The following is a 17,900-nucleotide window of genomic DNA, read 5'->3' on the forward strand; positions in this document are numbered from 1 at the left end:
CACTGCTGTAAAACACATTCTCCTCGGCGAGGCTCATTTGTTCAGACTCAGTGAAGAGATGGGATGGCTTCCAATTTTTTTTTTTAAAGCAATGCCCAGCTTTCCATAAGGCACCCAGGTAGACTTCTCCCGATGTCCCTTAGCTGCAGCCTAAAGACCTCCTACTTTGAAATTCCTTTGTTATTATATCCAAGATCTGGAATAAACCTTTGGGCTCATTCTTTCCCCTGCTTATTAGTTATAAAACCTCTTCTGGCACACAAGTTTCTAGAATGAGGAACCAAGGCCAACCCTTCAAACTAAGGCTGGCGTTTTTCTGTCTCTAGAAGACTCCAGGGTTTTCACCCTTTGTTTTATTGACAATCTCCCTGGTCAGCTTTGCTTTAGGAATGTCCTGGGTATTGCAGAACATTTGCAGCAACCATTCCCTCAGAGTATTAAGCAGTAATGTCCCTCGACATTGCCAGATGCCTCCTTGAGGTCAACCAGTGATACCCCAAATAGGGAAAGTGGCACATGTGAATACAGACATAAACACCCAAGGAACAGAGCAGCAGCAATGACTTCCTGGCAGTACCTGCTGATACAGCACAGTACGAGAGTAAAATGGGGCTGTTCTGCTACCCTAAAACCAGAAGGCTAGTGCCTCTAGGTTGGTTGAATATGCTTTTATATTTTAATTTCCAGGGTTACAAATGGTTGTGAAGACAAAACCTGATGTCTTAAAAATTCCTGTCATTGCTTTTCATTGTTCAGAAGTTGGAAATAAAGTTCAGGCTGCACTTAATATCATGCATAAACTTACTTCTGTTTTCACTGCGTATGATCATATTTATATTTTGAATTGTTTAACACAATATATATGTATATATACACACACACAGTCATTTTAATATATTCTGTAAGGAGGCAAGACCATACATGCATGCATACATACATACATACATATATACATACATACATAGGTACATACATCCTTGTAGATGCATTTTGACTGTAGATGTTAAATCAATGATGGGTTTGCTTCTAATAGTGGTGGCACTGCACTGACTCTCACTAAAATCCCACACAATTTCTTCCTGCCTGGGTTTGTCCTCATCTTGGTTGAATTTGAGATCCTTTTCCCAGCAAGGAGAAAAGAAAATAAATGTTTTGCAGGTCCTTGTTTGCCTGTGTCAGTTACAATGAAAGTTTATTGTTACGGCTATAGGCAGCAGTCAGTCACAAGGGTAGAAACCACTGCACACTCCAGATCCTAACCGTGGGGGAGGTTGATCTGAAGGTGTAATGGGTCTTCTCTCGACAGGGGAGTCCTCTCAGAGTTCGGCCCGAGGAAAGTCAAAAAAGCGTAGCTGCCTCTTAATAACTCGAGACCTACCATTTTCCTTTCCAACAGAAAAAAAAAATTGAATTTGGTTTGGATGATTTACTTAAAGTAAAATATTTGAAGTGAGCTAAACAAACTTCATAAAACTCTTGGCAAAAAGCTCTCTCTTGCCAAGGTATGAGGCTGTAGTTGGAAGGCTGGGTGTCGTGTGACCATGAGTTAGGTGCTTGGAAGCGGCAGAACTCGGGAGGGCCACTTTGCTATTCCTGTAGTATTTGGTTTATGTGAAATGTTCTTTTATAGTGTGCTGGCAAAAGAGTGTGTGGAATCTTAACCTCACCAACCCACAGAGACCAGAATCAGATAAATTCTATGCTGGCTGCAGATCTGTTTTCGAACTTGGAAATAATACTTCAGTGTCAAAGTTTTCACTGATAAGCGAGGTGTGGGTGTGGGTGTGTGTGGAGGAAGACGGGGAGGTGGAGAGACTGAGAGGTTGGTTATGAGAGGAGCCAATCTCTTAATCAGATCGGAGGCAACCGAAAGCACTAGGACTTGGTCACCCACCCCCAAGTCTCACACATTACTTAAACAACCTCACTTACCTCATACTCAGCCCCAGGCACCCCCAAGCCCAAATGCAAGCTTGTGATTATGTAGCACTGGGGCTGATAGATTCTACTGAGGACATATGTACATAGGACTGAAATAACCTCAGCCGCACATCCCATAAGTCACGGGAAATACTGAGTTTCAGCAAGTTAGGGTGCCAGGAGGTGCACAGTTGCCAAATGACTCTATAACCCCACCCCAAGGTCTTTAAACTGTGTGCAGGTCGATGGGTCTGCACTAGGGCTTGCTGCCCATACCCACAATTGCTAGCTGCAGAATTTACCCCAGCTAGTTTTGTCGGCAGATCTCTCTACCCTAAGCCCAGCGAGATGCCTGATGCCTTTTTATATGTCCCAGTGAAAAATAGTGAGCATAGGAGGGCAAAAGGAACAAAATTTTCACTTCCTGCGGGTAGGGAGTGTGATACATCATGAAAGAGTGACCTTGGCACCTGGCATGTGAAAACGCTGCACTGAGAGAGCCTCTCCAAATTAGTAATTCCATGTTTGAGCAAGGGTCTGGCCTGTGGGGCTTAATTTCTCTTAGCCTTAGGAGTTTGTCCTTACCTCCGGAGAGTGAGGAGATTTGACGTGAGGCTCAGGATGCTTGTGGAATAAGAAGCTGCCGTGTTGATTTTAGCTCTGCCAGGGAGGTGTTAAGCTTAGTAGCCACTGAAGTTTCTGCTTGTGCGCGTGGAGCTGGCTTTTTTGACACTTTCTGAAGCTTGGCTGGCAGGCTGGTGGAAAGTGAAGCCCCCACATGCCAGCAGCGGTCCAGTGGAGAGCCCACCCAGGAGAAGCTGTGGGGAAATGAGCCCTGTGCTGTGCTGTGCTGTGCTGTGCTGTGCTGTGTTGTCCCAAGGGATGCTCTCGCTTTAAGTTATCTCACCACAAATTGGTATAGAATTGAGACTGAAGTCTATGAACTGGATCGTCGTTGACCTCCGTCTCTTGTTAACTTCTTCAGGGTGAACTAGTTAGCAGTAGTTCTCAAATACTGGCACACTGTGGAAACAGACAGGGGTTGGCATAGTGCTGATAGGCTCAAGGTGGGTGCCTGACAAATACTCAGTAACCTAGTAGTCCACCAGTCACTTGTGGCCACCAGCGTCATCAGTGTCATCAGCATCACTAGCTTATAGGACCAGCGATAGCAGCAGCAGTAGCCAACATTTACCGTCATCTGCTGTGTATCCAAACACTGCCATGGTTGTCCCACTTGATTTTATACGAATCCCACAGCTATCTTTTGGCCAAGTAATGTTTTCAGCTACAGTTTACAGCCAGGAAACTGAGGCTTAGCGGTTTGGAGGTCAGAGATGGAGTCCGAGTTTCCTCTGTGCTGCCTGGCTGGCCCCAGAGACTGGGCTGTAGTTGCTGTTCTTGGCTTCCTTGTCATTTCAAGTTTGATCAATAGTTACAGCTAAGGAGGGGAAGGTTTGGGGGATTTTATATTCCCTAGGAGGTATAGATTAGAAAAGAAATCACAACTCCAGTTTTAATAGCCTTTATTTTTCTTCTGCCCTTGCCCTGGGAGAAAACCATACATTCCAGCCCCCGGCTTTCCTCTGTCTTATGGCTGCCCACCCTATCTGCTCAAGGCAGCGTGGTGGCGGTTGTACCCTGAGCTTACTTCGCATGTGTGCTCATATTTCTAGTCCCTCCCCTCCACCACAGCAACTCAGGCAGGGATGTGTGTATAGTTAAGTGAAAGTCTTGCTAAATTTGTTTATACTAAGTAAGCATGTATATAGACCTGCTTATGCATAAATACTTCATATAGTTTTAAACTTGAAAGAACTCTGTATCACTTAGAGTGTGGAGGGTGAAGAAGAATAATGTTGCTCTCAAAGGTGCGTTTTAATTCATTTCTAATTTAGTGCCATAAAATTATACGCATCTGGGGACCTTCCCTCTGGGAAACCAAGGCTCACAAGAACACCAAGCAGGAGAGAGCTGGAGTAAAACCCATATATTTTCAAACATCGTAGCGTAGTCGTTAGTTTAGAAACCTCTTTGGAGTTTGTTTTGGGAATATGGGGGTTTTGTTTGTTTGTAAGAAATACAGCATTATTGAATCACTTCATTAAAAAGTACGTCCTTGTCTACATATAAATGAATATCTTTTTTTTCCTATGGCGAGACATATGAGTTAACTCCACATCTGACGTGGACTGGTCACACTGCCGTGGCAAATCTCTCAAGAGATGCAAACATCCAGCTGTGGCTGAGTATGCTGGAGACCAAGGCTTAGTGAGGGTACCCCCAAAATACAGCCAGAGGACAGGATCACTGAGGAAGTCAAAGCCCAGACTGCACCTGAAAACCATGCTTCTTGTAAATCTCTGTGCTGAGCTGAGGCGGCTTTCCGCCTCTCTGAAATCCCATCTCCTACAAGTCAAATAAGATCGGCAGGGCTCAGACTTCTGACGGCACAATCCCTCTTGCTGTGGTGGGGTGGGGCTTACAGCGCACAGTGTCCACACGCTCTAGTATTTAATTCTCAAGGTGATTCTGCCAAGTAGAAGCTACTATCAATTCCATCTTGCAGCTAAAGGATTTGAGGTCAGAGAAGTGAAACGGAGAGAGGTCTGCTAATTCTATAATCTGTGAGACGCTGAAACCCAAACTTTAGGCATACCTCTGTGTTCTTTCTTGGCTGTACCTTGATTCCTTTTGGAGGTCTGCCTCTAAGTACATGAGGTTTTCCACTTTCTTTCTTTTATACATGGCAGGGGAAAATCTATTTGGAAGCAGTTGTGTCCACTCACCTTTAGAAACACTGTTTGGTGAAGTTACCTTGATGTCTGTGATCGCTTGGGGTGTGTTACCTCGGCTCTCACCTTTATGGAGAGATGAAGAAATGACTCATTGTGTGTGCAGTTTCCCGTTGACGTGCAATTTGTATTATGTGTGTTCTCCAGCCCAGTCGTTCTGCCTCCCTCCACTTGGCCTCTGTTTGGCCAGGGTGTCTGTCTTTAGTGCATGCATCTGTCCTCTTGACAGCTTGCCTCCCCGTGTGTACACTCACGGCCACCTCCACACTCCTCCTATGGCTCTTTCTCATTCTGGTTTCAATATTGTCCAAACTCTTAATTTTTAAAATGACATTTTTATTAATTATTGGAGAATTTCATATGACCTATTTTGAACATATTTCCCCATCGCTCCTCCCTTTACACTCCTAACCCTTCCTACCCAAATTGAATTTCATCTTCTTTTTCTTTCTTTCTTTCTTTTTTTTTTTTTTTTCTATTTTTTTCTTCTTTCCCAGGGAGCCCAGATTGTGTTGCTCAACTAGTCTTTCCCTGGAGTATGAAGGGCACAGCAGAGGTCACAGCATTAAAGAAAACTGACCCTTCTCCCAGCAGCTACCACCAATCGCTCATCACCTAGTGGTGGAATTGCATCCCCACTTTCCCACTTTCTCCTGGGATAACATCTAGCTTGAGCTTGGTTTTAGTCTTGGGCTCATAGTCACAACTGCTGTGAGTTTACACGTGCAACTTCCCTGGTGGATCTGGAAAACACTGTCTCTATCTATCACCCCCCGCCTCTTACAGTCTTCCCCATCCCTCTTGCATGTAGCTCCCTGACGCTTGTGTGGAGAAGTGTCATGTGTTCCATTCAGGACTGAGCACTCCACACACAGTCTTATTCCCTGCACATTGACCAGTTGTGGGACTCTGTGCCAGTGGCCATCTACTGTAAGGGGGAAAACTTCTCTTGTGAGGCTTGACAGATGTTCCGATCTACGAGTATAGAACGGCACTAAAAATCAGTTCAATGTTATGCCCAGTTAGTGGAAGAAGAGGACTGGATTCTCCCCTAGGGCCTATGATCTATCTGGTCACAGGTTTTTGGCCCCTTTGACAATGACAGGTTTGCGTTCTATCTCATGAAACAAGCCTAGTATCCAATACAGAGAGTGATCGGTTACCCCCATAACACCAGCTGTGCCCCTGCTGTAGCAGTGTGCATATCTTGTCACGTCAGTTGCTACTGTAGTTTACAGAGTTCACAGATGGATAAGGCTGATGATGCCTTTTCTCCTTTCATAGTGTGTGTAGTACTTTACAGCACCAGGAAAGCATGTGGAATACCAGCTTGGCTTCTCCATATTCTGTGAGTCGGATAATGAACCTTAGCTTCTAGCCTTCCAAGGGAGTAATTCCCCTTCTAAGTACTGCATTTGAGTTTCATTAACAGTTGCTACCTGTGAGTCATCAGATTCTCTGAGTTAGGAGTTGGTCAGAGGGGCTGGTGGCTGTGTCCAAGCCCTCTCCACTGACTGAACGCTGGCCTCCGCACTCTCCCAGCTGCACAGGTTTGGAGAGTGAGTGTTGTTTCTCATATTTCTGGCATCTCTCTCCCCTGTTGCTAATCAGTCATCAAGTCTAGTTGATTGCCTCTTTATGCTGTTTTCCTAATAAATAATTTCCTTTTTATTCCCATGGCAGCTGTACCCTCATCCTGTTGTTTTCTGCTCACTCCCATCCCCTTCCCTTCAGCTCTCTATGCACACCGCTTCAGAACCCAAATGCATCCTTCATGAAAACTGGACCACCTTCCTTCACTGCTGAAAGGTTTCCAAGGTTTATGTTATAAACCCCTGGGGCTGAGGACTAGCCCCGAGTAATGCCTTCAGGACAGATCCTCTGACTGCATGTTAAAGGCATACTGGGTGGGGTTGACTTAGAAGTGTTTCCTCGCTGCAGAGCTCAAGGCCTTTGCAGCAGCAGTGGGCACCATAAGCTTCCCAGGGTGGGGGTGGGGGTGGGGGTGGGTGAGAGAGTACAGAGCACGCTGTTGGCTTCTCAGAGCTTTTAAAGTTTTACTCATCATGGCAATCCATCAGGCGGGATTGATGTTTTGTAGGAAGCACATTAAGAAATTTTGGTTCCTTTGGAATATATTTAAACTTCCCAGACTGGCAATGAATCTCAGGCCAATTTATTTACACAGTGTGAGTGTCTCATGTCCCCTGAAGCAAGTCCTTGCTCCAGACAGACCCGTCTCCTGCTCTCCTGTTCAGGCTGCTTCCTTCCTGTGTTTGGGCTTTATTGGCATTCCTCCTGTGGCCTAGAAGGCTCACTCCGTTCTGGCCCCTCATCTACATCTTGTGTCTTTTATGGGTGGACTCGACTCATTATACTTTCACAAGCTCTGTCCTCTTTGTGCCTCTTACACTCTTGCTCACAATAAGAAAAGTGATGGTCACTGTATGCGGGAAGCTCTCTTGTTTAATATATTCCTAATTTGTCTCCTCAACTTCAAGGTCAGTTTAAGGTCTATATCAGCATTTTATCTCTGTCTTCCAGAGCTGGGCATCTTTTCTAATAGCATTAGGTAAACAAGCCTGTGTTACACACAGAGTTTGTGTCTGCTTTGCGAGCCACTCAGTAGCAAGGTAAGAAGGGGTTTCCAACACTGGAGTTTCTTCAAAGTTTCCTAATGCTTTCATTCTGGACAATATATTAATTTAGAGATGTAATGTTTATCTCCTCAGTTCAGATGCACAGTTCTCCTCTAAAGAGATCTTGGTAAAGAGAAAAGATATTGTGAGGTCAACCCATGGCTAGCAGGAATAGCAAGTCTGTCTTCTACAATACGCTTAGTCTCTAATCCCAGCATGTGGGAGACAGAGATAGGCTCGTCTTAGTGAGTTCAAGGCCAGCCTAGACAACAGAGTGAATTCCAGGACAGCCAGGGATACACAGTGAGACCTTGTCTATGGGGAAGAAACAAACTTTTGAGTGTTGAGTACGTTTTCTTGTTGTTTGGTGATTTACCTTTTATCTGTTATTCATGGGTGCAGTGACTTAGTTATGCAGCAGGTTCTCTCAGATGTATGGCATGAAATAAATACTTAGTGAAAAGAAAAAGAAACCCACACACACAAAAAAAAAAAAAAAAGAAAAGAAAAGAAAAAAGAAAAAAGTAAAAAGGAAGGAAGGAAAAGCTTGGATTCTGGAAGACAGAGATAAAATGCTGATATAGACCTTAAATTGACCTTGAAGTTGGGGAGACAAATTAGGAATACGTTAAACAAGAGAGCCATATGCTGAATTTTACAACTGACTTCTAGATAGATAATCTTAATCTGAAATTCAGCCAGTCCTGGGAGGTCACTGATCTTCCTTAAGAGCCTCTACATCCCAGAGGCTGTTTTCCTAGGAAGACACCTACTCGTTTCTTCACATTCCCAGAGTCATCAGCACATCTGCCCAGATGCTGCAGCCCATGCTGTACATAGAACCACAAGTGGGAAAGTTGCTGGCCATGGACCACAGAACGAGAGGCTACCCATGATGCTCATTGCTGAGTGACCATGGGCCATAGGCATCTTCTTCAAACTCACTACTAAGGAATTAACATAATAATGCCTGACATATAGCAACATGGCAAGGAAAGGGGTGACATCAAAATACCGAACTCAGCAGTACACTTGGCCTGGTGCCTGACAGAAACAGTCTGTGCTAGACACTTGGGATTGAGCTAAGTTATTAGTTTCCATGGATGCTGTAGCAAAGTCCCACAAAAACTGTGGCTTAATGTCACTAATTATCTTGCACGCTCTAGAGGTCAAAGTCAGATAAAAAGCACTGGGATTTATTCACTAGGATAAAAAGCAAGGCCCCCAATAAGGCTGTGTTCCTTGTAAATCACAGGCAAAGGCATTTTTGCCTTTCCCAGCTTCTAAGGCTACCTGCATCACTTGACCCTTGGTCTCTTCCTCTATCTTCAAAGTCATGGCTGTTTCCGTTCTCACGCAAATGTGCTGTGCCAAGTCCCCGCCTTACTCTTCAGCAATGGAATAATACTCATTGCCCTCAGACCACCTAGGATAGATTCCTCCCTTGTGGCAGGATGTCAGCTGGTGAGCAAGCCTGATTCCATTTGCAAATCACATTCTTTTTTTGCTGTCCAATACCACATGCATGGGTTCTGGGTATCAGAGTGTGGCTTTCTTTGAGGAACCACATTGGTCTGTCATACTTGGCCAATGTAGGATTAGAACAAAGATCTCTTCTCCTATTTTTGTGATTCTGAATCAGTTTTGTGGTTCTGAGAATACTTTTCAGTGGAGGGCATGTCTATTCAACCTAAGAACTTGGATTTACCAAGGGCTAGGAATTGCTGCCCTCCCAAACACTGGCTCTCACAGACTGGGATTTCCAGGTGATTTCTTTGCCACCAAATATAGTTCTCCACCTTTCTATTTTTCTTTGTTCTTAATGTATTCATTATGCCCTAGGGCATGAATGTATTCATTCATAAATAATCCAATTAATTAATTAAACATACCTCTGCTGGCTACCTGTCACGTGCATTTATTTTAATAAACTCAGTGTAGGCAATTTCTTTTTAGCCAAAAATACTGTTTAATTAATTAGCCCATTTTTAACAAATATTTGATAGGTAACATGCCATGTACTGTTGCAATAGAACTAGTGCATATGCATGTATGCATTTAGGTCCTCCAGTGTGGCAGTGGGCTCCCTTCATGGAATGTATACGTAAGTACTTCAAAGCCAGACTTATGAGTTATGAGCACATCATAACCATTGGGTGGGAGTAAAATGCAACTTAACATTGTAAGGGAGATGGATCAGTCAATGCCCCATAAACTTGAGGACCTGAGTTTGGATCTGCAGAGCATGTGTCAAAAGCTATCCGTGTGCCCAAACCATGTGGAAGCAGAGATAGGAAGAGAACAGATGCACGCTGGCCATCCAGTCAGCATACTCTGGGTTCAGCTAGAGACTCTGCAAGGTAAAGGTCAGTTCTGCTCTTTGAATTTAGAAAAAATAAATGGCATTGGTTGAGGTATTGAGGATGTTGCTGGAAGAAATGGAATTGGAGCCAGAGAGCCAGGTTATAAATATACATATGCGCGCACACACACACACACACACACACACACACACACACACACACAGAGAGAGAGAGAGAGAGAGAGAGAGAGAGAGAGAGAGAGAGAGAGAGAGAGAGAAGATGGAGGGAGGGAAAGAGAGAATTCATGTGTATGTGTCTTTGTATTTGTACGTGTGTGTGTGTGTGTGTGTGTGTGCATGTATGCCTGTGTGGATTTGTATTTACAGATGTACATGCATTTACACAGGTTTGTGTGTGTGTGTGTGTGTGTGTGTGTGTGTGTGTGTGTGTGTGTGTACAAGGCATGGCTGCACATGTGAGTGAACTGTGATGTCATGGCTAGGGCAGGCTGAACCCAGGTGGCAGGTGGGATGCGTTAGGCTGTACTAGGTAGCTGTGACTTGGTATCTGAAATCAGTTTGTATTTGATTTTTGATGTCAGGGATCAAATTGGCGAACATGTGGAATTATGGAAATATCAGGAAAACAAATTTCCACGAGACAAAATTCCTATGTAACTTTTTTAAAAACTTGGGTTTTTTTTTTTTCCCGTTTAAATGTAAATCGGTTGCTGTCTCTGCTGGGTTATACGCTGGTGGGAATAGAGCCAGCACCCTTTTCCCTGTGTTGCCCCCTTACAGTGACGTTAGACGAAATGTAAATGCATCCAGGCATCCAGGTGCCACCTGGTGGAGCATCTGTTGGCTCTCAAGTGCCTTGCGGGCTAACAGCTGTCACTAACACCTTGTGCAAGGCCGGAGCTCCTGCCTGTAGAGGACGGTCAGGGCCTGCTTTTTACCAGACTCTCCCACTACAGAAGTCTCCTCAGCAGACAGCGGCTGGCTCCTGTCTCGGGCACTATTTCTAATTCCAGCCTTTCCTGCTTCTTACCTAAGACTTGGCATCGCAGTGACTCTCACCCTGCTGAGGTCCCAAAAGCTCCATGTGACTCGGTGGCCCAGGGTCCCACAGGATCTGTTTCCCCAAAGTTTGTGCTGCGGGGAGGGGGGAGGGGGAGAAGGTTTAAAGCCATGATTATGTGAGTTGTGCCCTGTGGTTAGAACGCCGCTCCGGAAATGTGTTGATCCGTGCAGTGGCCCCACGCAAGGTGCTGGAGAGACCTCCCTCTCTGCAGCAGTAATGGACCGAGGCTGAAAATTCCCTTCTGGGTTTTCGAAGGAAAACATACTTGAATGACTGCGGAAATCTTATGACACGTTAAGTGAAATATAGGAAATAAAATTTCATGTACAGGGATTGTCTTAACTCTGTTAAAATAAACACACACACACACACACACACACACACACACACACACACACACACACACACAGACCCAGAACTGTAGACAGTGTTTATTTCTTAGTGACAGAAATATGAAGGGGTCTTTGTTTCCTTGTTTCTTTGTTTCTTCCTTGCACTTTTTCTGTTTTGTTTTGTTGATTGTGGGAAAAGGGCTAGTCTTCCCAGCTCCCCTTGGTATTGTCTCTGTGGCCTGTGGGACTCTATACCTCTCACATAATAGTCTCTGACAAATGTTTGGAGAATGTTCACTGCTCCCAGAGAAAAGGCATTTCATTAAAGTAGACATACCCAGGACAAAAAAAAAATCTGAGGCAGTTAAGAGAAGAGCATCAGAAGTGCATATTTAGAAGCAGCAATCTTAACAAGTGTGGAACATTAGTGTAATATGTTTAAATTAAGGAATTTTAGATTTTAAAGTCAACATTCCTTTCAGAAAGTACACAAGAAATGAAAGTATAAGTAATATTATCATAAATAAAGAAAAAGAGGAAAAAGTGCCACACGTAATTCTGTTGCCTAAGGGGGAAAAAAGTTCTAGTGTTTGAGTTTCTAAATTTCTGATCTCTTTTTCTCTAGACTCATGCATTTATTTACATATATTAAAAAGAAAACAAAAGAAAGCCGAGATCTAAAAATTTGCCTTCAAGATGGTGAAACAATGTGTTATGGAAGGAAACTGGCATATCCTTCTCCGTCCTCTGGCCTTAGGCATATTCAAACAAGTTATTTCCACAGTTCTCTCTTCGTCTCCCTAACCTTCATGCCTCATGCTTTCCAGAATGGAGTGACCAGACATCTGGATATCTTGGACTGTAGCTCACTTCCCTGGCTCTCCTGGAAATAGCTGTGGGGATGCACTGCTCACTTTTGTTCCCAAAGTCTTATCTGGATGCCTTCCTTCCTAGGCAGACAGGTTTCTGCCACGCTGACAGTCTTAACTCTTAGGCATTGTTCAGTGCACGCGTCCCCTCACTCCTTCAGGATCTGGCATGAGGAGCTTCGGGTGCCAGAAAAAGGGGCCAAAGTTTCACAATGATTTCAGCTCATGATGCTTATGTCCCCACGTGTAACACATAACTCTCAAGCCTGCTCATAGTCCTGAAATTTTGTTGGCTGCTTCTATATTGCAGTCAGTCACACAGAGATCATACCGGCTTCTAAACTCTTCTCTCCCACAAATTAAAGACTCTTGAAAAATATCTCTCCTGACAGCCCTGTTCACAGACAATTTCCATTTTCTGGGTCTCTTCTGGACGTCCCTTATTGCTTCTCGTCCAGCCAAGAGTGAATTCAGGCTTCCTGAGGCCAGTTCAGGGCAGTCCAGTTTCTGTTGTTTCCTTCAGGATTTGCTTTGTCACATAATTGGCTTTATCTATGAGTACCTACACTTCATTATTAGAGGCAAAAGAAAACAGAAACAAAACAAAACTAGAAAAACATGTGGAAGAAAAAATGGTTCATTTGTGGTTCCATCAAGAAATAAAGATTGTTTGGTGTGTGTGTGTGTGTGTGTGTGTGTGTGTGTGTGTGTGTGTGTGTGTGTGTGTAAGCTAGCTAAGATTATCATAAAAATGAAGAACAGAATCCAGTTGCTGGATTTTTTCTCTTAGCAGGACAGAAGCCTTTCCCTAGTTGTGAGAAGCATTCACAATTTTCCCAGGGACTAGATGACAGTCATGTTATGGGTCTACTGTGAGGTGCTTAGCTGTTTGTCTAATGCTCAGAGGCAATCTGTCGACCTTCATTGATGCGTTGGTCATCAGTAGGCCTGCAGAAGAGGGCTACCATAACGAGTGGACTTTTGGCAAATGTTAGCTGTTGTTGTTCTTTGTTAATTCATTTCAGTTATGGTCAGGCCATCAAGAGAAGCCACAGTTCTTACTGGGACAGTTAAAAGGTCACAAGAGGGTGTAGTGTTTTGGATTCTCTAGATGAGGCCATCTCTTAGAGCCTTGAAGGTTCCAGAGTGTCTGTTGGTTCTATGCTAACTTGTGGAGTAAGTGGGACCTAGAATCTGACAAAGAAAGAAGCTTGACTTTGACACTCAACATAAGGTGAGGTACTGACTCTGAACTTTTGTTCTCCTGTGGTGCACACTGCCGTTGCCTTGTCGATTAAATTGCAAGATTTTCATGCTGGCAACAGATTTCATTAGTCAGAGAGTGAGGAACAGTGTGAGAAGGCAGGTTTGGACTCCATCCCATGCAGCAAGAGACTGTGGCAATGCACTGTGGAGACGTCAAGCCAGGGAGACTGGCTAAGGGAGTTAAAGTAGTGGGGGCCACACCCAGTGTATAACAGCGGTAAAATTGGGGTCACAAGGAAAGTAGACAAGAGAAATCTAAGAAAGGATTACAAATGGACATTGAATTCAAATATCACTGCCAAACCCACCCACTTCTTCCACGCCCACAATATAGATATTTTTGAGCATGCTTGTTTATTGAAGTGATTTTATGTTTCTAAACCTCTCATTTTTTGTCTCTGACAAAGTTGGACGAGAAGCAACAATCAATTTCGTATATTCCAAATGTATGCAATTTGTGTGGCTTACCATGAGAGTAGCTTTGAGTCCTACCCTGACCCAGCATTATTTTCCACATGCTGTGGGAGCAGGGTTGGATGTTGCCACTGATGCATTGCTCTATCCAGGTTGGCTGTACTCTGGACTCCGTTCTGACGTCACACAGTCTGGGCCATCTCCTTCAGCCTTGAAGGTTAAGAGCTACCATTGGTTCTGTGCTACCATGTCAGTCTTACATCCTTGACCGGGTCTTTCATCTTGGTTATTGTTGACTTGATTTTTGTTCTGGTGCTGACTGGAAATTTCTCTGTCATTGTCATGGTGATTTTCTTTTGGTCCGAGATGAGGTCTCACTATGAAGCCGAGTCTGACTTCTAACTTGCCACCTCCACATATCAGCCTCCTGGGTACATGCCCAGCTGCCTTTCATTATTTGGGCCAATTTCACTAAGTAAAATGTTTGGTGGTTCATGCCTTGTGAGAAACACATCGCAAATCCTTCCGCTGAAAACAAAACCAATACCAACTTTCATTTTTAAAAAATATTTAATTTCCTATATTAGCCTCAGGGTGTTAAACTTTACTTTGCTTCTGTATATATGAATTAGTGGTATTTCAGAGTGGTGAATTTATTGGAATGAATGTATTAAGGGACTTTCCAATTTACTTTTTTATTTAAACATTAGATTTTGGGATGTGGATCAAAATGTAAGACACATATCCTTGGAGCCAGAGAGATGGCTCAGCGGTTGAGAACATGCCCTGCTCTTTTAGAGGACCCAGGATCTGTCCCCAGCACTCACATTGGGCTACTTATACAACCCCCTATTACTCCAGCTCCAGGGGATCAAATAGCCTTGTCTTGCCTCTTCAGACACATGTGCACGCGCGCGCGCGCACACACACACACACACACACATACACACACACACACACACACACAATAAAACCTAAAATTAAGAACCATAACGAGAATTATTTTCACCTGGCATAGCTTTACTACTGCTCTTTGTTTGTATGATTAATTTTTGTTCACGTGGGTTACGGAGTAAGGCCTTAGTGCAATTCCTTTACTCGTGGAAGCACGCCAGGCTGCAGAATAGAGATGTTGTCAGAATTCCAAGATGGTAGAAACATCTCTAAACAGGAATGCACTACCGGACTTGTAAGTAGGACAAGTACAACGCTATAATTCTCGGCCTGTTTCAAATCTTGATTACTTCGGTGACTCCTTCCCAGGCCCCTGACCTGGTGGGTGCTCACCCAGCTTAACTTCCCAGATTTCTGATTTCATTGTACCTTGGCCTTGCTTGTGACCCTACTTTGCTTTCTCTCTCTTTCTCTCTCATTCACAGAGCCCGGTGTGTGCACAGTATTCGGAGATCCCCACTACAACACTTTTGATGGACGGACGTTTAACTTTCAGGGGACCTGTCAGTACATCTTGACAAAAGACTGCTCCTCCCCTGCCTCACCCTTTCAGGTGCTGGTGAAGAATGACGCACGTCGGACCCGCTCCTTCTCCTGGACCAAGTCTGTGGAGCTGGTGCTGGGTGAGAGCACGGTCAGCCTGCAGCAGCACCTTACCGTGCGCTGGAACGGCTCGCGCATCGCGCTGCCCTGCCAGACCCCCCACTTCCACATCGACCTGGATGGCTACCTCTTGAAGGTGACCACCAGAGCAGGTGGGGCTTCTTCCGTGGTCTCCCTCTGACCTTTATTCTGCTTGCCAATGCCGGAGGCGGCGGCAGCAGCAGCAGCAGCAGCAGTACCCGCAACTTCTTGGAGTGTGCCTCCTTTCTGCACAGGGGAGCCAAGCTTGTCTCCTGCCCACGTGGGGGAGAGGCACATCCTGAAGAGGCTATGACATAAGCATAGCCATTTGTACCATGCAGAGCCTCACACCTGGACACCAGCCACACCAGTCTTACGATATTTTTTTTTTTTTGACATCCAGAACCTTTCCACTCTTGTTCTAAAAATAACCTCAGTACCCTCCCTGTAACCTCTCTCTCCAGCTTTGTTGCTATTTTAGGGCGCTAATGTCCAGCTTGGAAGTGTCAAGTGTGTCTTAGATCAGCCAGCCATGTGCAGTTTCACATCTGGGAGAAGGGGGAGCTTCCTTGGTAGTGACTGTTCAAACGGGGGATGGGGGAGGGGAAGAGGGGGCAGGATCCTCAGAAGTAAACAGCTCAGTACCAGTTGCTGTTCAAAAGAGAGAAGGAGGGCAGCCAGATGGCATAGGCCTGCTGTGACGGGGTCTGGCGCAGGAGAGCCTTGAGTTCAAGGAAAAAGTTAAAAGCAGGGATAGAAACACCACTTTGTGAGGGTGTTGCTTGCCTAGCCTGTGTGAGGCCCTAGGGTCAGTCCCTGGCACCTTAAAAATAAAAATGAACAACAAAAGGCCTCCATCAGTGCTCACTGCGGAGTCATCGTCTCACACTGGGAAGAATGCAGCCACCCTATGTGGGCACGCAGATAAGAGTATGGTGGCAGGAGCCAACGTGCGACCAGCAGGCCTGTGTACTCTGCAGTAGCCTTAGGTCACCTGTCCGGCGTGTTTCCTCTTCATGATCAAGCCCTTCTGAGCTGCCAGAGCCCTCCACGGTCAAATCCCGGCATGCTAGCAATCATCTCAGAAAAGCTTTTTGGAAGCAGAATCTAGTTTGTTCTTTATCATCCTCAGAGAATCGGTTCAGCCCATTTGCAGTACTGCCTCATCTGCATGGTTCCTGCCTCAGCACCTTTGTTTAAATGCATGACAGTAGTTAAGTATTGCACTCTGAGTTCTCCTGCTATATTGCAATTCTTTAAGCCTAATACTTAAAAGAATTAGTACTTTTTTTTTTACTCTCTCTCACTGATGAGAATTTAATAATGTAAGTACATCAATTGAGTTCTAGTTTATTCTGTGGGGTTTTTTTCCCCCTGTTGCTTCAGAACCCTAGGCAATTGTTATAATGTAAGCCAAATAAGTATTTTTGATAAATTGGCTTAAACCTATATAGCACGCCAGCTCAGTTAAGCAGGGCAAGACGCCAGGGTGGAGCCTGGGAGCTTTTAGGTACAGAGACATCATTTCAGTAGGGCAGTCCTAAGTGTTAGTGTATAGGGACATTCGGTAAAGCAGAAAAGCTCCCATACTTCTCAGGTGTAAAAGGCTCTGCTCTGTCAACTAAAGGTCATAGGCCACTCAGAAAATTCAAGCAACTGTTTTGATATCCAAATGACATGGCACTCTAAAACTGAGACCCCAGCTCTTTGCTTAAAAGGAGCCGACAGCCTGGACCCCGGTAAAGTATGTCCAAAATGGGCTGTTATTGCACAGAAGTAATTAGAAGCATCCCGCCTATCTGTTTGCAAGCCAGCGAGACACAATGGATCGTACTGATATGGAAATTATTAGTCAGTCACGGCCCAGCTCTCAAAGCAGTACTGGAAGATTACTGACAGCCCAGGAGGCTCGACACTGTTGCATGCGCAGCTGGCAAGACCTTATGGAATAAGTATGTTCTCTGTACAATTCCATGTTGTAAAAATGAGCAAAAGGACGGGGCTGCTAAGAAAATAATGATAGCTCATAAATACCATTATCAGATTAGTGAATTTTACTACTCTAGACCTTGAGCTCAATCTTACAACTTCTTTTATTTTTCCATCTCTTTTTTCCATGATGCAAGTCCCTCCTATGGCGCCCCTGACACCCAGCTGAACAATTTTCTGTAGTGTACACACATCACACCAGGCCGATTCCTGGAGGAGAGGTATTTTCCTCTTTTCCTGAGCACTGAACTTACTTTGCACTTTGCTTTGAGTGAAATGTCCGCCTTTCCAGACAGTAGTGTTTCCATTTTGGTCTAGCCATCTCAGTTTGAACTACCCCTTAGGGATAGTTTCATTTTTATCACCTATTGATTGTCTATTTCAAATGGCACGGCATTTCCTTTGAGTGTTCATCTTCCTTATTTTCTTTCATAAGTTAGAGTGATCAAAGGATTCTGTCTTCAAAACAGTGGCTTTCCCCACCAGAGGCCTGCAGCTGGAGGACCAGGAGGGAGAGAGGCAGGCTGCTTTTGCCTTTGCGGTTTATGGACTTAGCACTTGATGATGGAATCTGGTTCTGTCGCCCAGGTGATGGCAGTATGGCAGAATCTGGATGCCACCGCTTACCTGCTTTCTCAGGGTCTTGGCATCCATTGCTCGCCCTGACCACACACCCTGCCCCGACTTCGAGTTCTTAGCCAGGACTGTAAAT

General features: G+C 44.7%; 1 protein-coding gene across 1 annotated transcript in view; it reads left to right on the forward strand.

Moving 5' to 3' along the window:
- The window catches only part of BMPER (BMP binding endothelial regulator), a 241,863-nt gene that overhangs the window by 150,774 nt on the left and 73,189 nt on the right, over positions 1-17,900 (forward strand). Inside the window, exon 12 of the mRNA XM_084783929.1 lies at positions 15,001-15,330. Within this exon, the coding sequence (XP_084640055.1) occupies positions 15,001-15,330 (330 nt within the window). The remainder of the gene's footprint in view (positions 1-15,000; positions 15,331-17,900) is intronic.

Source organism: Acomys minous, assembly GCF_964271855.1.
Source record: "Acomys minous genome assembly, chromosome: 5".
NCBI classification, from domain to species: domain Eukaryota; kingdom Metazoa; phylum Chordata; class Mammalia; order Rodentia; family Muridae; genus Acomys; species Acomys minous.